Here is a 20,781-nt window from a genome sequence, read left to right as displayed (position 1 = left end):
TCCTGGGTAAATGAAATGACAGCTATCATCAGGTAAAGTCAAGCATAAATTATAGTTTGACTTGTCTGTGTAGCAAATTGAATGCCCAGGAGGAAAAACAATTTTTAAAAAGGCCAAGAAATATTCCTATAAATCATCAGATGATCCAGTAAAGATAGACTTTTTGCCCCTAAATGAAACAAACATTTTTTTTTATTTTGAAATACTTTATTTTCAAGTTCTTTTCAAAAACAGCCATAAATATGTGAGCCTCTCTGTTATAAGACATAGAGAAACACTGCATATTTAACAATAAATAAGGCATTATGCCTTACAGGAAAGACATAAAATGTCCACAGGATATGTAGAACATTGTAGTTCCTAAAGCTTCAACATGAGAAATGTTGACCACATACTGTGACATCATTTCAATAAATAACAACCATTCTTTTAAACAATTACAAAAATAGTTGTGCACATACATTCCCCCAGCCTGATAACAACCTCACTCTCTACTTGGATGCCCCAGCCACTGTCGCAGTGGCTGGTATGCTGTGGGTTCCTCAGAAGTATTAATTTAATGACTGGGTATATGTGCAAACCTTTACCTTCAAAGTAAATAAAAATCAGGGTTGAACTAAGCTGGGTTTAACATAAAATAAACAATAAAAATAACGGCACAGTGCCGCAAAGAGATTCAATCGCAGCCTATAATTACGTTGCATGTAAAATAGTGGCAGAGAATCTCTGAAAACCAGCCCACCAACAAATAAATAAATAAATAAATCGGAGGCTTCTCCTAAGAGACGCTCAAAACGTATGAGACCCAATTCTGGTGGCACTGGGCGCTGACGATTCCACTTTTTCCTCTTTGATTCCTGTAAGGGCAAGGCCGGATTCAGGTGCAGCCACCAGTCTGCTTCCGCCTTCCTCTGGTCAGTTGGAGCTGCCCAATAATGAGAAAAATGTCATCCTTAGTACTGCTCAGGAAAGCTGGCTGGCACAGCACCCCTCTCCTGTCCCAACCGTGACGTTCCAGAGTTTTCTGAAGCTAGTTTCCCCAGCCTGGCATCTAAAGGCTACTGCCTACACTGTGTGGCAGAGACCTCTAAGCTCTTGGATGCTTTCATTTGGGAATGTAGGTGGAGCCTGTGGTCTCGGCTCAATTATTGGCTACAAACAGCCACAACGTGTTTCTCTCTGTCACACTGGGCCTCCCTTCAGCCTCATAGCAACCCCATATGGTAGTTACTACGGTTTACTCTTTTCCTGGGCATACAGAAGCTTTAGATTCATCATCATCATCGTCATCGTCATCATCCTTGGGTCACATGTCTGATAGGTGAAAGAATCCAGATTTGCTCCTAGTACAGTGTCACTACGAGGTGCCTGCTCTTCACCTCTAAGCTTTAGAGCCTATGTTGCACTACACCAAGGATTTTGCTTTGCAGACGTGAAGCCCAGAAGGAATGGGGGGGGGGGGGGCATGCCTATGTTTCTTAACAGGTGGAAAGCTTTTTAATGTAACTGACCAACACCAATAACTGTAATAAAAGCAGGTTTACCCACATTCGTTTGAATGGGGAGAAAGGGCACTAGAAATATTCTTCCCGCAACAAAGCGGATGAATAACCTGAACAGCAAATTTAGTGTGAAACAGATTTTTCAGTCCTTCAGCAAAGGACTGATCAAGTTTTCTTGATCAAACTTCCCGGACGCATTTGCCAGGATCCGTGACCAAGGACTCTAGCGGCACGCGTCAACAGAAAGCATAACTCACTTGCTTAGCATCTTTTCGATGATTCTCTTGACCGTGGGGCCTTCGGGGTTGAGACAGGCTTGGTGTCCGTTCTTGAGAGTGGCTCTGCGGAGACAAGGCAGAGTCCCCGTTGGCGGGAGGCCGGGCCGCGGGTGGGGGGCACAGGGGCGGGGGGAACGGCCAGGACGGCGGCAGCGCGGGGCGTCACTTACATGACTTCGGTGTGGGCGCAGTGGGGGCCCGACGGCGTCACCTTGACGCTCTGGATGTTCTTGAGGTGAATGCCCTGCACGGTCTGCAGGCACTGGCAGCGCAGCTCGGTGACGACGGGCGCCCCTGCGGGGAGAGCAGGCCGGGTGAGCGAGCGGCCCCGGGGCGCGCACCCCTCCCCCACCCCGTCCCCCCGCGGGCTCCGGGCCTCACCTGCGGCGCGCCGGGCGGCGGGGACCAGGAGCAGGAGCAGCAGCGCGGCGCCGAGGAGCCGGGGAGCGCGGGTCGCGGTGCGGGCCATGGGGCTCAGCTCGGGGAGTCGCGGCGGCGGTGGCTGGAGCTGGACGGCTAGCGGGAGGGCTGGCGGAGCGGACTCTGTGGCTCCCCGAGCCGGGAGAACCGCTTTTATCCCCTGTCTACTCGGTGCGGCGCGGCGCAGGGCGCAGTGGGGGGGCAGGGAAATTCCCGGCGCCCCGGGTCATTCCCGGGTGCGGAAGGTTCGCGCGGCCCCGCCCCCGGGGTGGAGGGGGACCCGCCCGCGGGTGCCAGCGACTCAGAGACCGTTGTCCGCCCCAATGCGCAAAGGGGGCGTGAGTGGCCGCCCGGCGGCGGCTGCCACCGCGGGGGAGGGTGCGGCGACCGTGGGCGCCCAGGGATCCCCGGGCGCTGGGAGAGGAGCTGGGGGCGGATCTGTGAGCCCGGGACAGGGGTGGCGCGGCAGTTTTGGAGGGAGAGTTCTGCCTTGTTAGTGATCAGATTTGGGGGAATTAAGGATAGCGAGGGGGTAAATTTTGCTTAGCTCTCTACCTTCCGTCTCTGTATATTCTGTCTCTGAATTCCGTCTTGCACAGGTCCTACGCCTGAAAGGAATGCTGTCAAAAATACAGCCAGCGTCTCGGATTCCAGAGAAAAATGTTCAAACTGTTTCTCTTGTATATTCTCAAACCACACTTAGATTACCTTGGTTATGTTTTCCATTTGGTGGGAATAAGAATCAGTGTCTAGAGTCGATTCCAGTGTGGATTTCAGTGAAAGGAGAGGGCTGTAACATGACCTTTTTGTTCTTCTTTTGTATACTGCTGAACTTCCTTGTACTCCAAAATGTTGGAATGCCCTAAATCCCGGAAAATCTCTTTTTCCATGCATGAGAGGTTCAAATTTGAGCTATGGAATACGGGACCGGCCATCAGTCTCAAGCTGGAGAGGGGCAAGTTGGCCAGGCTCCCGGAATTCACGAGTTCTGGTCTTTCCGGGAACAAAGCAGCACAAGGTCCCCAGTGAGCGGGTACCTGCTGTGTGGCACCCTCACATGAACCGCCACATCACCCTCAAAAATCCGTTACCACACAACCCTCAGGGCTGGTCTCCCTTTCTCTAGCAACAGTGACTTGTCTGTTTTCGTACTAGGAATTTCAGTCTCTGAAGCTGACACCTTTGCTATTTTTTCACCAGAAGTTTTAGAGAAATCTGACGAATTCAATATTAGGTAGAGAGGGTTTAAGTGTAATTCTCCAGGTTGGATTCAGACCTCTTGGACACGTGGAATCCCATGCGGGAAGGGGGGAACAAACAAGAATGACCTCTGGCCCAGAGATGGGTATGTAGGAACAGGGCTCCCAGACTGCCCAGCTTAGTGGGTAAGAGCCTGCTCCCGGCAGCTGGCCACTGAGCCCTTAGCGAAACCACCTATCACCTGCAAGTTGTTAAACATTTCTCTGTCCACACCAAGATAGTTATGAGAAATGAGTCAACATTTGTGAGAGGTGGTGCAGATTAAACACTTTATAAATGTTCATTAAGTGAGTGGAATAACTTTTCCCAGCATTGCCCAAACAGAAACTCAACCCGTTGTAAATCCTTCCATAAAGAAAAAAAAACAATTGTAATGGAAAGGTTCACTCCCCAATTTTTCTTTTCACATTTAAAATGTTCTGTATTAGTGGGAATGCAAGCTGGTACAGCCACTCTGGAAAACAGTATGGAGGTTCCTCAAAAAACTAAAAATAGAACTACCCTAGACCCAGCAATTGCACTACTAGGCATTTATCCAAGGGATACAGGTGTGCTGTTTTGAAGAGGCACATGCACCCCCATGTTTATAGCAGCACTATCAACAATAGCCAAAGTATGGAAAGAGCCCAAATGTCCGTTGATGGATGAATGGATAAAGAAGAGGTGATATATATATATATATATATATATATATATATATATATGCACAATGGCATATTACTCGGCAATCAAAAAGAATGAAATCTTGCCATTTGCAACTACATGAGTATTATGCTAAGTGAAATTAGTCAGAGAAAGACAAATATCACATGACTTCACTCATATGAGGACTTTAGGAGACAAAACAGATGAACATAAGGGAAGGGAAACAAAAATAATATAAAAACAGGGAGGGGGGCAAAACAGAAGAGACTCATAAATATGGAGAACAAACTGAGGGTTACTGGAGGGATTGTGGGGGGGGGGGGGATGGGCTAAATGGTTAAGGGGCCCTAAGGAATCTACTCCTGAAATCATTGTTGCACTATATGTTAACTAATTTGGATGTAAATTTAAAATTTGTAATGTAAATTTGGATGTAAAAAAATTAAAAAATAAAATTAAAAAAATAATAAAATAATAAACAGCAAACACAGGACAAAGGCAAAAAAATAAAAAAAAGACGAAGTAATTTCAATTCATGTGTAAAAATGAAAATGAACATATTCACCTTAAAAGACTAAAACAGAGATACCTGGCTACCTCAGTTGGAAGAGTATTGGACTCTTGATCTCAGAGCCTGAGCTCGAGCCCCAAGTTGAGGGTAGAGTTTACTTTTAAAAAACAAAAAGGAAAACCAACTACCACAAGAATAGACAAAGACAAGAACAAAAATTTCTTTCTCCCTTTTCTCTTCCTTTTCTTCTTTTCCTTCTCTTCCTTTTCTTCCTCTCCTTTTTCTTCTTTTTAAATACTTACTTGTTGAATCTCTCCCTCTTGGGGAGAAATAGTTACTCTAACATGGCAATGAAAACGAAATCTATCAGATGTTGTAAACCAATTGTTTCCTACACACTCAAAACTCAAAGCTACACAGTTCTCCAAGTAATTGTGAACATTTTTCCTCACTAATTTTGCTTTAGTTTTTAAAAAAAGTCATGAAAGTGTGAAATAGGGACAAAATTCGGGAAAACAGAAGGTGTTGAGTGAATATAGGGTAAAACGAAGTTATATGCAGGGATCCTGTGCTATCATGAGAACTAAGACTTTCAGGAACTTTTGAAGGGGGAGCAATAGCCTATGGATGTTGCTTAGTTAATTACATACTGTATTTCATTTGCTGTGAAGTACTACTAGTGAATGTAAAATCATCTGTACCCTTATAAATGAAAATATCTTGTCTATTGCAGATCAAAATATTTTAGCCCCCCCCCGCCCCCCAAAAAAATGTTCTGTATTAGGCTTCCTGAAAGGAAGGCACAACTGTACTCTACCAGGAGATACACTTACCCGGGAGTTTTCAATTTTCCAATTTTACTGTTGAGCTCTACCACTGATTTAGTTTGTGGTCCTAGTTCCAATCACTTCATCTATAAAAAGGAGTTTGACTTAAAGACTCTTCATCGCATTTGTTGGAAAAGATGACTATCTTTAAAGACATTCTAGCCTTTGTCAGTATGTTCCTGACAGGAAAAACTAGGGAAATTGAAAGATCAAAATTTGTGTTAAGCAGTAAGAAGGGAGAACAAAAAATCCTGAAAGTTGTAAATATGAGACTAGCTTATGAGTAATTGAGTCTGTGTGGGTCTCCCCTTGTTATATATAAATTGTGCTCTGGGATTTGATGTGAAACTGGCCAATAATCCAAAAGCATTCTTTAAAACTTGAAAGGTGCATTGCTTTGTTTTCTACTTGTAAATGTAAGACAGCCTCATTTTATGAAGTTTATAAAATCAGAAAGTCATGAAGAGACTATTTTTTCTATAATCTCTTAACTTTTGTTTGTTCTGCAGAATAAACTTTAACAAAGTCGCTGAAAATTTGAGTTTTTATTCAACAAACATAGTAGCTAATGAATAAGAGTCTACAGGATTCTGAGTAAATACGAAACAGACCACTTCCTTTATTTAGTTGCCACATACTATGGGTTAGTTACTAAGCCTCTGCACCTACTCCAAGGTGCAGCACATTTATTTTGTGCTTAATTGCAGGTGCTTTTCTAAGGGTTTTTACAAATATTGACTCATTCAATCTTCCAAACAACCCTGTGAAATAGATATTATTATGGGACTTTAAGGTTATGTTTATGGGGCTTTAAGTTTACAAATATAAAAACTAAAGCGAAGAGAGGTTAAGTAACTTTCCCAAAGTCACAGGATATTGAGTCCAGCACTCACACTCAGAGAGAATGGCTTTTAACCATAATGCTATGATAAAGATGCTCTGTGATACACAGTTAAGAATTCCTAGAGAGGAGTGATTTAACAAAATCAAAAACAAAAACAAAAAAAACACTGTTATCCTCCTAGCCGAGTGGTTCAAATTTAATATTTTAAACTGTGAGCACAGCAAAATGATCATACATCTTGCATGGTTTTGTTTCACTAATAGCATAATTCTCTCCTGTTATAACCTGTTCATATACGTTGTTGCATTTTCTTAAATTGTCCAATTCCGAAAACCAAGTAATTTGAACGTGGAGAAATCTGGTAAACCTCCCCTTAACTAAAGGATAAAGGTTAATGGTGTCACTCGGTATTAAGTGGATATCATGTACCTCCTGATATGATATGATGAAAAGGGCACTTCAGCTCTTTGGTACTTTCCCCCAGAGTTTGTAACTCTATCTAGCCATGAGAAAACATCCTTTAAACCTAAATTGAGGAATATTAAATAGCTGACTAGAACTCTTCAAAAACGTCAAAGTCATGACAAATAAGGAAAGACTCAGAGACTGTCACAGTTCAGAGGGAAGTGGGGGACATAACTCACTGAGGGTGGCATCCTGGGTTGGGTCCTGGAGCAGAAAGTGGACAATAAGTGGAAAATCTGGTGAAGTCCAATCAAGTCTGGAGTTTTCATTAATAGTAGTAATAATGTGCCATGTGGCTCTGTCGGTTAAGTGTCCAACTTCGGCTCAGGTCATGATGTGCAAGTTCGTGGGTTCGAGCCCCTCGAAGGGCTCTGTGCTGACAGCTCAGAGCTGGAGCCTGCTTTGGATTCTATGTCTCCCTCTCTGCCCCTCTCCCACTCACGCTCTGTCTCTCTCTTTCTCTCTCTCTCTCTCTCACAAATGAATAAACTTAAAATAATAATAATAATGTGCCAATTTTGGTTTCTTAAGCTTTGGCAAATGTTCCCTGTTAATGTCAAGTGTTTGCAACCCGGGAAACTGAGTGAAGGGTGCACAGAAACTGTACTATTTTTACAAATTTTGTGAACTTAAAATTACTTCAAAATAAAAAGATCATTTTTTAAAAAAGTTTGTTCTCTGTATCAATTTCGAACACCACCAAAATGAAATCAGTGGACATGCATGCTTTACTGGTAGCTTCTTAAAGAAAAGTGAATGTTTGTTGAGTTCGTATTTGCTCAGGTATGAAAATCTGAAATATCTGCTACCCCGTTTGAACATTTCATCATGTTTTATAGGCTCAAATAGTTGGGCTTCAGCACAAGTCATACTGTACAAATCTCTCAACTTCATGTAAATAAAAAAAAAAACAACAAAGGGGGTGCCTGGGTGGCTCAGTCAGTTGGGCGTCCGTCCAAATTGAGCTCAGCTCATGATTTCAAGTCTCGTGAGTTCGAGCGCGCATTGGGCTCTGTGCTGACAGCTTAGAGCCTGGAGCCTGCTTCAGATTCTGTGTCTTCCTCTTTCTCTGATCCTCACCAGCTCACACTCTGTCTCTGTCTGTCTCTCTCTCTCTCTCAAAAATAAACACTTTAAAAAAATTTTTTAAAAACAGAAAAAGAAAAACAGAAAGTGTTTTTGCTGTAATGATCTCCAGACTGACCTAAAACTGACGTAAACGAGGGTGTTCAGGGACATCAGAAACTCCAATTTATCTACAGAAGCTGCCAAAACAAACAAACAAAAAAAAGTAGAAGTAAATGGAGCATGTCAAGAAGCAGCAAACACTTGTGGCTTGTGCAGAATTAAACTTCCAGGAACGATTTAATGCCGCTTGTTCTTGAAAATGAGGTAAAAAGGAAAAGGTTCCTTTTTGGTTGTTATTTTTTCTGTAATATGCCACTTAAATCCATGAAATCTTTCTCAACCAAAATGCAGAAATATTTATAAGCACAGGACTGCTACGGCCTACTACAACGAACAAATCCATTCTCTTGTTTGACTGTGTGCTTCTCTGAGTCAATTACTTCCGCAAGAGTTAAACATCAAGGTTTTATGCACATTCGTTTTTTTTAAGTTTATTTTGAGAGAGACAGACAGAGTGAGTGGGGGAGGGGCAGGGAGAGATGGGGAGAGAGAATCTCAAGCAGGCAGGGAGGAGGGGGGGCGGTTGGTGGGTTCTGGAACTCATGAACCTTGAGATGATGACCTGAGCTGAAACCAAGAGCCGGATCCTTAACCAACTGAGCCACTCAGGTGCCCCTTTGTGCACATTGCTTTAAACCAATACAAGCAAGACTCTTAAGAAATGGAGAGTCTTTTTTCAAAAATGGATGCTTTGGTGGTTAAATTCCATTTGCCCCCAGTACTTCTTACCAATCTTTTGGAATCAACAATTAGTAAAATCTAGGATGTTACATCATCTAGGCCCACTGTTTTACCCTGGTAAACGCACGCAACCAGCTGCGTGCAGGTATACATTTACAAGTCCTCGCCATAGCTGCGCCAGACGCCTTTTTGCTGCAAAGTTTCTCTGTCACTGCTGTGGAAAATCTCTTGCCAATTTGGGACAGGAGGCAACGATAAATATTTCCTCCTCTTTCATGTTTTAGGCAGATACTGTACATGACTTCTCACAAGATCCCCAGGAGGACTGAACCCAGATGCCTACGCTCTGTTTCACTCTTCCCAGTTCTCCCGTCCCAGCCTTGGGAACATTTCCTCGAATAAATCTGCCTGTATGGCGAGCTGATGACTCAGGTTCTGCTTTGGGGGCGGGGGGGGGGGGGGGGAGGGCAGGTGGGCACCCAGGCTGAGACACTGCTGCCCATGCTGATTGGCAAGCAGGAAAGGGCATAGCTTGCCTAAAATGATCTCTTCTGATGTAATAATTCTGGCTCTGAGGGGAGAAGAGTGACCATGTCTGAACATGGTATTAAATTCCTGGATCCATTCACCATACAGGCCAAAGGCATTAGTGTGTACCAGGAATCGGGCCAACCTCTCTATTCAGTCTCCTCAGATACGGTGTGTTGGGCTCCTCTTTCTCTTTTGCCTGGTAACACACCCTAGTTTCACCTGCTCTCAATCCATGAAGTTCAGGGGATGACCCATTTCTCAGTTCCTTCCTGTTGGGGCCCACCCTCAAGCCCTGCTGATTGACTCAGAGATGGGCAAGTCACCTAAGCCCTTTCAAATGAGAAGCAATCCTTAGAATTTTTGTTGAAATAATTGAAAAAGAAGTCCTTAATTCTTCCTAGGGCTGCTAAACTGGCAACATGGGACCCAGAGGCGAGCCAGTGCTTGGGGAGAGTCTGTCTGAGAATGAAACTGGCCCGGAGGAAGGCACATGACATGGGAGAAAATTACAAAGGACGTTGTTTGGGCACCCATGGCCTCTAGGTGGCTCTGATTTATTTGTGGATGCTATCTATGTAAGCCAACATTCCCTTCCTGCCTACCTGATTCCTTCCTTCCTTCCTTCCTTCCTTCCTTCCTTCCTTCCTTCCTCTCTCTTTCTCTTTCTTTCACACCATTTAAATTAGGTATCTGTCTCTTGCTAGTCTGGCTTAACACCATTCATCTGTCATATTTCTGCTACAGATAACTTGCCAACACAAGTAGTTCTATTTACTCTATTTTTAACCCACTTATCCATTTATTCCTTCAACATTTACCTACCACTTACAAGCTAAGGAATAAATTAGGCTTCATAGAGGGAAAAAGATATTCTCTGTCACTACCAAACTCACAGTCTATAGAAGGAAGACAAAAAGATAAGGAGTTGCCTGGAAGTCCACGATACATGGCGATGCACAGAACTTTATAGACACTCAGAGGAGGCGGGGGGCTCTGATTCCCTTTCTTGGAAGGGTGGGAGCTGTCAGAGAAAACATTCTGGAGGAGGGTGCTACCTAAGGTGAGTGGGTAGGGGACCCATTCCAGAAACAGAGGACCAAATAAGCAAAGACATGGAAGCTGGAAGCAGTGTGGTATGACATGACTACAAAAATAAGCAGTTTATTTTTTTAGGTTGGAGTTTAACATTGAAGCAGGAAGTGCAGAGAGAACAGGAATTTAGGCCCGGCCCAGAGGTGTCTGCTTGTCACTCAGGAACCATTTCAAATGTCACTTCCATCAGAAAGTTCATAACGCTGTCCAAGGGATTATCTTGGCCCTTGGATACAGATCATGTTGTTGGGAACCACTGGTTTACCTACTCCTATGTTGGATTATGTATTCTGCAAAGAAGCTATCATATCTCATTTCTCTTTGCATCCCATCTCCAGTATGAGTGTGGTTCATATAAAGTATTTGACTAATGTTTTTGAAACAATGCATGAATAAATGGTTTCAGGCCACTGTTTCATGTAACCAATGTGTCCTGACGTTGGGACATCAGGGAACCATCTTTGAAGGATTGCCAACAGCTTAGATTTCCTTACTTTTGCCTCTTTTGACACTCAGCATCTGAGTAAAACCTTTCTGGGGACATGGGTGAACCCAGATGAGCCAGAATTTAAATTACAGTGTAAGAATTGAAGAGTATCTTATCTGGGGGAGCCAGAGAAATGAGTCTGAACCAAATTCTCTAGAAAATTCTGAGGCCATGGTCTGCCAACATGTCCAAAAAACACAAGTAGGACCCACAAATATATTCAAAGCCAGAGCACCGGAACCATGTCAGGAATTAAGCAAAGGAGGTCCAGGTTGACTGCCACATATGGAGTTGGAATGTGTTTGACCTTTATAGACCATCTGCTTCATGATAGATGGGCAGGTCCATTTAATTAAAGGTACAAGATCTGGGCAGAAAGTGAATGGATAATTGCTATTTAACTCATGTATTTTTTTTTTTTTTTTTGATCCATCTATGTGTGCTAGGCACAGTGATAGTTATACTAGGAGATATGACATTGGATGAAGTCAGTTTCTAACATAAATTTATTTATCCTGTCTGCTTTCTTCTGCAATGTAAGATCACTCATTTTTCTGTTGCTGACATGATCATCTGATGGTATGATCGGTCTACAAATACTTAAAATCATTCAGTAAACACTGAGAACCATTTGATACATTAGTTTTTGTCAGATTTTTTGAGGTTTATTGGTTCTTAAAATGTTTTTGTAAATTGCTTTTTGTCTCCATTTTCTTAAAATTGTTTCCTGAACTTTCCAGAAGCGGTGCTCAGTAAATGAATGACATCATGATCATATAGAGTAACAGGAAGAAATACAGGCTTGCCAAAATTGCAAAAGAATAAGGAAGTGAAAAAAGTTTTCTTAGAAATAATCACACAAGGAATTTGTTTGGGAGATGAAAACACCATCATGACATTATGGTATTATGAAAACAAAATTTAGGAAGTCAAAAGATGAATGTATAAAGCATAAAAAACAAAACTGCACGCATGGCATAAAGATACAGATTTCAACTTAGGAAATGTATGAATCATCATAAAAACTAGATATTGAGCACGCTGTCCACAGTATTTTCCAATATTCACTAGCTACAATATTCCAGTATTCATTACCTAACATTTTTTGGCCCGAAATATTTTGTTTTTATCTTTTCCTTCTAGGCTCTGTCCATATACTCGGGTAATCTGGGAGACAGAGGATTCTGAATAATAGTTATTTCAAAGGGGTCGTTCGGCTGATGTGTGACTGTGCTAGTTCATTGATTGATACTCCCGAAGTAGTTGAGGATGTTAAAGAAATATGAGATACAGTTAAATATGGTGGGAATTATGGTAGAAGTGGAGAAAGGGTGGCTTGGTTGTGTGTACTTTAATTATGTGTATGTTACACATCGGCTGTGAATATCTGCAGTCAAATCATGTGTAATGAGTATGATTTATAGCATCTCTGTGTGATGGAAGGGTGCGGTTGGACAGATGAAGGGGGCAGATTTCCTGATAGCTATAGATGTGGCTCTAACTAAAAAATCATACCAAGGCGTCTGGGTGGCTCAGTAAGTTAAGCGTCTGACTTCGGCCCAGGTCTTGTTGGTTGAGCGTGAGTTCGAGCCCCCTGTTGGGCTCTGTGCTGACAGCTCAGAGCCTGGAGCCTGCTTCAGATTCTACGTCTCCCTGTCTCTGCCCCCGCCCTGCTCATGCTCTGTCTCTCTCTATCTCAAAAATAAATAAACATTAAAAATTTTTTAAAAATCATGCAAATCATCAATAGGGTAAATGGCATGAAGGTGTTGTAATGTCTACGAATGACTGGGCGAAATCTCTGGGCCTCACAAAGTCAGGTGAGGGAAAACAGAGTCTTTAATGTTGAACCCACTTTCTCTTGGCAAGATGCCTTATCCAGCACCCCACTGCACCTCTGTGTCGTAGCACTAACTGCATTCCTGTTTCCATGTAGTTAATAAATATAAACCAACATTTCTTTAGCATCTACTCTGCTAGGCATTTTTCTGGAAGAGAGAATGAAGAGAAGGCAAGATCCTTATTCCCTGATCTAAAAGAAGGAGCAGATAAATAATTGCAATGGAGTCTAATCATTTTTCTATTGGTGAGATGGATAAACTGCTTTATTGCCTTTTTTCCCCACTGATCCCATCTTCATCCTTAGAATTACTGCAACAAGAAAACTGATTCTCCCACACAGCTGATAAGAGCTGATTCCTCCAACTCTGCTTTCAAGTTTTACTATCTCTTATGGCAACCCTGGCTAATAAGAGCCTAATGCCCACGTGTCTGCTTCAGCAAAGAGATAAACATTTCACAAGGTTACAGCCAAAGTTCCTTTCTTCTCCTTGTTTTCTTTACTGAGTAAACAGTTTCGCCAGGCTCCCAATCACCAAATCTCCTGAATGTTTTATAATCTTATACTTTTATAATTTTAGAATCTTATATGCTGGTTGATAAGCATTGTGGTTTTGTTATTTGATTTTCTTTTAGCTGTTACCATGAATGGAAAATACAACTTGTATCTGTCATGTTAAACTTTTTAATTTATTTTTATTTTTTTTTAATATTTACTTATTTTTGAGAGACACAAACAGGACACAAGTGGAAGAGGGACAGAGAGAGATGGGGACATAGAATCTGAAGCAGCCTTCAGGCTCTGAGCTGTCAGCACAGAGCCCAACGTGGGGCTCGAACCCATGAGCCGTGAGATCATGACCTGAGCCGAAGTTGGACGCTTAACCGACAGAGCCACCCTGGTACCCCTGTCATGTTAAACTTTTTTCTAATCTACAGTCGTCCCCGTTTATCCACAGGGGGTACATTCTAAGCCCCCCAGTGGCTGTCTGAAACCATGGAGGGTACTGAACCCTATATATGCCATTTTCTCCTATACATACATAACTATGATAAAGTTTAACTTACAAATCTGGCACAGTAAGAGATTAACAACAATAATGAAATAGAACAATCACTAACAATATATTGCAAGAAAAGTTATCTGAGTGTGGTCTCTCGAAATATTGCATTGTATTCATCCTACTTCTTGTGATGATGTGAGATGATAAAATGCCTGCATAATGAGATGAAGTGAGGTGAATGACATAGGCATTGTGATATAGCATTGGGCTACTATTGGCCTTCTGCCCATAAGTCAGGAGAACCATCTGCTTTCACAGTTTTCAGACCACGGGTGACAGTGGGTAATTGAAACCAAGGAACACAAAACCACAGAAAGGGATGACTGCTCTGGTTATCTGCACCCAAACTTTGAGTTGTGGTTCTGTGCAGGGAAAGTTCTGGCTTGTTGGACATGTTCTTAATGGTTCCTTGTACAAGTCAAGGATGTGGCCACTACTGCTTGGAAATGATATGTGCTTTGAAAGCAAAACTCCAAGAAAAAGGGAAGAGTAACTTTAACTCGTTAGATCCCAATTCTGAGTCAGACCCCTGATGGCTCCCCCTTGTAAGTGACACTTACCTTTCCCAGTTCCCTGTGAGGTGGATATTACTGCCTTTGTTTTTCAGACGAGAAAACTGAGAGACCCAGGTCACACAGAGTCAAAACTCTGTAGTCAAGATTGTCTTATACAAAACCCCACTGGGCTAAATAAAGCCAGCGACTTCAAGGATAAGGAAAAGAACTGTAGGCAAAGGAGAAATAGGTATCAAACCACCAATTAAATTTACAAAATGTGTTTACTTTTCCCCAGCCCCCCTAGGAAGTAAGGTATTTTCTGCTCTCAGTTTATTTTACATTAGGGACCAAACCAGGATAGCAAGGCTGACGCTCAATGGGGAGTGAGTATAAGGAAGAGCCCCAAGCTGAAAAAGACAGAAAATCTCAACAATCCAGACAGTTGCCTCTCTGGCCTTACATCTTCCCCTCGAAATCTGATCCTCATGGGGTTCCCAGAGACACCAGCCCCAGGTCAGCCCTCGAGAATGAGAGCAAAAGCAGACCACAGGCAAGGAGAGTTAACTATCCAGCTGGCCCTGAGCTTCCCATCCCTCTCCAAGTATCTTGAGAAGCATTAATTAGCGTATGGACTCGAACACGAAATGGTAAAACTTGAGTCTTTAACCAAAGAACTAGAGCAATATTTTATTCATTCATTCATTCATTCATTCATTCATTTTATAACAATGTTTTAAAACGACAAGTTATGATACATTAATGGGTTGTGAAATACTTCACAAGCTTGTCGCCAAATGTCTCAAAAATGGATAAAGGAGGATAGTACAGAAAACGAAATATCAAACACATTGTACAAAGGAAATGTAAGTATTGTATTGTGAACTTGTGTTAGGGGTATGTGTATGTGTGTAAATACATAAACACACACACAGTGGATACATGCACACACAATATTTATAAATATGTAAGTGAATGCTTAATCTCCTGAGTTTGACACCTTTCTGTGACCAAGGAAAAATTTATTACCCCAGGACTTGGTTTCTTCCATGTAAGATTGAGATAGGAACCCTCCCTAACAATAAAGTAATTCCCATTTCCTTATAATTGTGTGCAGTGAGAATTTATTGAAAATTAGCAGTTCACCTTGCAACCAATATCCAATAACTAATATTTTGGAAAAAAAAAAACAGGGTAGTTTTGAGTGGCAAAATTACAGTTGTTTAAAAATTTTTCCTTATAGTTTCCACTATGTTTTCTACGTTATCCGTAACGAGCATGTGTTCATTGTTTTTTATAATAAGAAAAAATATGGATGTATCTTTTAAAACAACTAAACCCTCAGTGCTCCATGTACTGAAAAGGAAACTGTGGTGGTTTTTTTTTTTTTTTTTTTTTTTTTTTTCTTACCACAAAGGCCTTCAAAGGGAAAAAAAAAACAATACATTTAAAACTGCAGAGCAACTTTCAAGAGCAAAATATCTTTTGGTGGTTTTGGTTTGGTTTTGTTGATAAGGTCCATGACTGTGCAGTAAGTGTATAGTTTGTATATTTTCTGCAGGAAAAAAAAAAAAAGTTTGAGTGCATTGAATCCTTATCACTCCGTAAATATTTCAACAGCGGGAGCTACAGCAAACAAATTGCTGCCTGAATAGGAAAGTTTTTTCCCAACACCATTGCTGATAAAGGCGGCCACTTGAAAGTGTTCTCTGGCAATTTCGAAGGAAGGATTTGCAAGGCCTCTGCATGGGTTGACTTTGCAAAATTTGTTTTAGTCCTTTGAGTCCCACTTAACTGACTCTAACTAAGTATATTGTTGGAGGCAAGCCATAAAAGGAAAAGAAGCAAAAAACAAAACAAAACAGGATCTTACCTCCCATACCTCCCATACTCCATTTACAGTATTTTCTCTCTCAAAGTTCATTTGACTTAAGGAACTTTGATTTATATTGCAACGATATCTTGCTGCTTACCACCAAGAATCAGTCTGTTAAATGCCTCAGTCTACACTCTGGACTGACTAGGGTGGTACACTGAAAGCAATATTCAGAGCAACAATAATCATTATAGTTGCTGATTTTTTTTAATGTTTATTTATTTTTGAGAGAGAGCAAGCGAGTTGGGGAGGGGCAGAGACAGAGGGCGACAGAGGATCCAAAGTGGACTCTGCACGTACAGCAGAGAGCCTGACGATGTGGGGCTTGAACTCACAAACCGCAGATCGTGACCTAAGCAGAAGTCAGACGCTCAACCAACTGAGCCATGCAGGCATCCTGATATAGTTGCTAATTTGTTTTTAAATTTTTTAAAATGTTTATTCATTTTTGAGAGACAGAGAGAGACAGAGCACGAGTGGGGAAGGGGCAGAGAGAGGGAGACACAGAATCTGAAACAGGCTCCGGGCTCTGAGCTGTCAGCACAGAGCCCGTCGCAGGGCTCAAACTCATCAACTGCGAGATCTGGACCTGAGCCGAAGTCGGACGCTCAACCGACTGAGCCACCCAGGCGCCCCTATAGTTGCTAATTTTTAAGTACAGCCTTAGCAGGAGGAACTGCATTGGGTGTTTTGCCCACATCATCTGTTTGGTCCCCACGGTCATCTATGAGGTAGACACTCATACTATTCTCACTCCACAGATGAGGAAACTCAGGCAAAGCTCTGGCAAAGCATTGGGTGCCAGGCTGAGACTTTACACCTTGAAGGTTATGCAAAAAAGTATCTGTATTTTGGAAAGCTAATCCAGGTGGCTTGAGTGAGTTGGGCTGAAGGTAAAAACACCAGATGGGTGAAAACTAGTTGGAAGACCATCGTTCGTTCCCCATAGACACCTCGGCTCTGCAGAATCATAGACTGCCCTCCGGTCGTGCTGAGGAATTAATGGTCTTACGTCTTTCTACTTATTTTTCATCTTGTGGCAATTCCATTCTTCCCTTTGCCTCCAGCAAATTCCTACTCCACCTCCAAGCGCTATGCGTGGACAGTCCCTCCAGAGAGACGTAGTTAAGAGGTCAATGGCCTGTGTGAATGGCAGCGTAGAGGGATTTGGGCGTCAGAAGCATCTGCTCAGCCTCTAACAAGCTGTGGCTTTGGGACATTTCTTAGGTTTCCGAGACTTACCTCAATTCTGCAGTGGGAATAATACTACATAACACGAGAAGGGGGTGCGGAAATTTAGATGACACTCTGAAACTTCGAAAACCTCTATAAATAGAGTTTACTTAAGTAGTTTGTCATCTCAGAGGCCCTCCCCACACCCAAGGAGAATGAATTGTACCAGTCTCCTTTTTCTGTTAGCCGTCCAATCCTACCTCTACATATTGTTGTATTAGGTTGAAATGACATTAAGTCACAAGCAAGGGTCTATAGTTTTCTCCTGCTTCCACTAGATTCTACTTCCTTGCCCATGAATGGTTGGCTGAACAGCACTATTCTTTCCCAGAGATTTCCATGCCTTAATCCCTGGAATGTGTGAAAATGTTACCTTATATGGAAAAAAAAAAGAGTTTGCAGATGTGTTAAGGGTCTTGAGAGGAGATTATCCTGGACTATCCGAATGGGCCCAATGTAATCACAGGTGTTTTGTTTTGTTTTGTTTTGTTTAGAGAGACAAGCAGGGTATAAGAAGTGTCATAGAGGAAATGTGACAACAGAAACAGAGGTTGGAGGGATGTAGTTTGGAGATGAAGGAAGAGATCATCCAGCACAGCACTACAGGTGGCCTCTAGAAGCTAAGAAAGGCAAGGGAACGGATTATGCCCTAGAGCCTGTAGAAGGAAAGCAGCTCTGAGGACACCCTGAGTTTAGCCTGTGAGCCCCAAATTGGGCTTCTGACTTCCAGGACCGTAAGATAATAAATGTGTATTGTTTAAGCCATTGTGTTCATGGTACTTTGGTACAGAAGCAATAGGTAACTAACACGCCTATCTGGAAGCACCCTCCTTCCTCCCCAAGGTATAGTGGTGTCTTCCCGAAACATGAAACATGTACAATTGTGCACCTCTCTATTTTCCACAGCTGTTTAACATACATTCGTGATTTCTCCAATGTCAAGGGATTCATGGAACAGTGGTAGGCTGCAAAGAAATGTTTACCGAACGTGAGAATACCAAGGAGAACATCTGTTCAAGACATTTGCAGGCTTACAGGAACATTCACAGCATATTAATGGGGTGTAGCAAAACCCAATTCTGTAGGTTTGACAAATGTGGGATTCACTAAGGTAGTTATGTGGGTATCAGAACTATTTTTAACATTTTGCCTTGGTGACATGTCCATATTATCAAAGCACCAATAAAGAGTGAAATAGTTTAATGTAATTCTCTGGAAAGTATAAATATATTTCCACTAAGTAGTAGAGAATCCTAGTTTCATTTGTATTATTTTTTCTAATACTTAGGTTGAATATAAATCTTTAAAATTTTTTTTTAGTGTGTATTTATTTCTGAGACAGAGAGAGACAGAGCATGAGAAGGGGAGGGGCAGAGAGAGAGACAGACACAGAATCCAAAACAGGCTCCAGGCTCTGAGCTGTCAGCACAGAGCCTGACGCGGGGCTCAAAGTCACAAACCGTTTGATTATGACCTGAGCCGAAGTCAGTCGCTCAACTGACTGAGCCACCCAGGCACCCCGGTTGAGTATAAATCTTAAGGGCATAAAAGAGAGCCTGACTTACTTATTTATTTATTTATTTATTTATTTATTTATTTATTTAATTAATTAAAAAAGCCTGTGACGTTTCAGTGTGATTAATATTTACTGGCAAAGCTAATTATAACATTAATATGTAAATAAAGTAATGCAATCACGTAAATATGCAAATATATATCAGTGAACGTGTCACACTAAATGAACCAGTCCTTATTAAACCCAACTTCCCTTCAAATATATTTTTTGCTTAAAATTCTGGAGATTTTCTTTTAAATGAAATTGAGTCAACACTATTTCTTTGCTCTATTAAGAAATACACGACACGTCGATTTATTTTATTTATTTAGAACTTGGAGGACAATAAAGAAAAAAAACATCAGGAGATTTTTCCACCATTAGCTTGAAAATGAATAAAACAGAAAACATGCTGCATTGCAACTGTACAGAGCGAGGCAGCTGGTAGCTAGCTCTCCAAAAGCTTCCGCAGTATTTTCTTATACAGGGGGGCGTTCGGGTCCAGGCATATTTTCCTACCATTCTTCAGAGAAGCTCTGCCAGAGAAAAGATTTGAACGTGGGGTTAGACGCGTAGTGAAGCGGGGTGTGGAGGAGCGCAGGCTAAGGCAAAGGAGGCAGAGGGTAGGGCCCCCGAAGCCAGTGCAGGGACTCACATCATCTGGGGAACGGGGCAGTGGACTGTCGCACCCATCACCTCCAGGCTGCGGATATACTTGGGACGGACTTCGGAGGTGGTCTTCACGCACACGCAGCGCAGGTGCTCATCTTCTGGGTCCTCTGAGGGTTGGTGGGGGGGCGGGGAGGTGGCGGAGGAGAGAGCGGTGAGTCAGTGAACCTTCGAACTTACCTTAGGGATCATTTTTCATTGCGTTTGGCTTTCATTTCCTCACCCATAAATCATACCTCCCTCAGAGAGAAGTGTTACTGACAAGATGGTAAAGTGCACCGGGCAGCTCATGGCACAGCGCCCGCACACCTAGGCAGAGCTCAGAAGATTATAAAAATTCCACCCCAGCCCTGGGGGTTCCCCGACTGCCTGTTGTCTGCCCCCGTCCCCTCCATGCCTTCCTTTAGCTCTTACCTCTGGGGAGGGAGACCACAGCTGGCAAGAGCAGCAGTCCCAGGAGCAGGAGCCCCGAGCTGGGCAGGGGACTGGGGGCGCGGGCACCCACTCGAAGCCTCATGTCCAGCAGGTGCCAGTAGGAGCCGAGAGTGCAAGGGCAGTTGGGGCCGAGGCTTTGCAGGCCAGTGGCTCCCAAGACTCTCCAGGCCGGTTTTATCCCCACTGTCAGTCCTGTCCTGTCCGGAAAACTGGGGCGGATGGTGGGGGAAGTGGAGACACTTCTGGGAAGGGTTAGGCTCTGGCCAGCCAAGATTAGGAGGGGAAAAAAAAAAAAAGAAGAAGAAAAAGACTGGGGTCAGCTGTTTTGGCTGGGAGCTGGGAGCAGGAGCAACACCCTCAATCTAAATTCATGTACGTGCACATGGGTGCAGTTAGAGCCAGTATTTGAACCTGTCTGTTGCCTTTGTTATGTGTTATTGTAGAGTTCTCTGTGATCACTATGTTGCCATTTATACAGGTGGTGCCTTCAGACCCTAGACAGTTTCTGTTTCTTTCCCAACTGGCAACAAACTGCCTTTTCAAGAACTGCTTATTTCTGCCAGCGTGTCCTGATTACCACAGAGTTGAGCTTTGTGGCTGTGTGTGTTAAAGGTGTGTCTTCGTAATTGTTTTCTTGCTCGTAAAAACTTGAATTGGTCTTTGGGATGACTCAGCTCTGAATTTCCCCCGAATGTGAAGTTTCCTTGGTCTCTTGAACAGGATCTACCCTGCCCTACCAGCCACCCTCTAGCAAGCAAAGTCTGTTACCCCAGTCTATCCTCTTACCGGGAGAAAAATTATGAAAGTAATATTGGAATGCATTCATTCTGTAAAAACTTGGTGCCCATGTTACTGCGTTGGGCTTGCCCCAGAAATGAGGTCAAG

General features: G+C 42.7%; 2 protein-coding genes and 1 long non-coding RNA gene across 3 annotated transcripts in view; 1 reads left to right on the top strand and 2 right to left on the bottom strand.

Annotated features, from left to right (window-relative positions):
• Nucleotides 1-204: 204 nt before the first annotated feature.
• LOC132692434 (growth-regulated alpha protein-like) lies at nucleotides 205-2,381 on the bottom strand. The gene is made up of 4 exons (XM_060654880.3): nucleotides 2,162-2,381; nucleotides 1,951-2,074; nucleotides 1,760-1,843; nucleotides 205-925 (listed from the first exon to the last, which is right to left on the bottom strand). Exons 1-4 carry the CDS (start codon nucleotides 2,247-2,249, stop codon nucleotides 916-918), a joined length of 306 nt encoding a protein of 101 aa, XP_060510863.3. The 5' UTR covers nucleotides 2,250-2,381; the 3' UTR covers nucleotides 205-915.
• LOC132692437 (uncharacterized) overlaps nucleotides 1,980-20,781 on the top strand; it is a 30,348-nt gene continuing 11,546 nt past the window's right edge. The window contains exon 1 of the long non-coding RNA XR_013555241.1: nucleotides 1,980-2,094. This is a non-coding gene — a long non-coding RNA (uncharacterized LOC132692437). The remainder of the gene's footprint in view (nucleotides 2,095-20,781) is intronic.
• Nucleotides 19,103-20,138, bottom strand: LOC132692433 (platelet factor 4-like). The gene is made up of 3 exons (XM_060654879.3): nucleotides 19,876-20,138; nucleotides 19,448-19,571; nucleotides 19,103-19,328 (listed from the first exon to the last, which is right to left on the bottom strand). The coding sequence occupies exons 1-3, from the start codon at nucleotides 19,976-19,978 to the stop codon at nucleotides 19,241-19,243; spliced, it is 315 nt and encodes a 104-aa protein (XP_060510862.1). The 5' UTR covers nucleotides 19,979-20,138; the 3' UTR covers nucleotides 19,103-19,240.

Source organism: Panthera onca, chromosome B1 (assembly GCF_046562875.1).
Source record: "Panthera onca isolate mPanOnc1 chromosome B1, mPanOnc1 haplotype 2, whole genome shotgun sequence".
Classification (NCBI taxonomy): domain Eukaryota; kingdom Metazoa; phylum Chordata; class Mammalia; order Carnivora; family Felidae; genus Panthera; species Panthera onca.
Note: the sequence above shows the minus strand (reverse complement) of the source record. Positions and strands in the feature narration are given on the sequence as shown.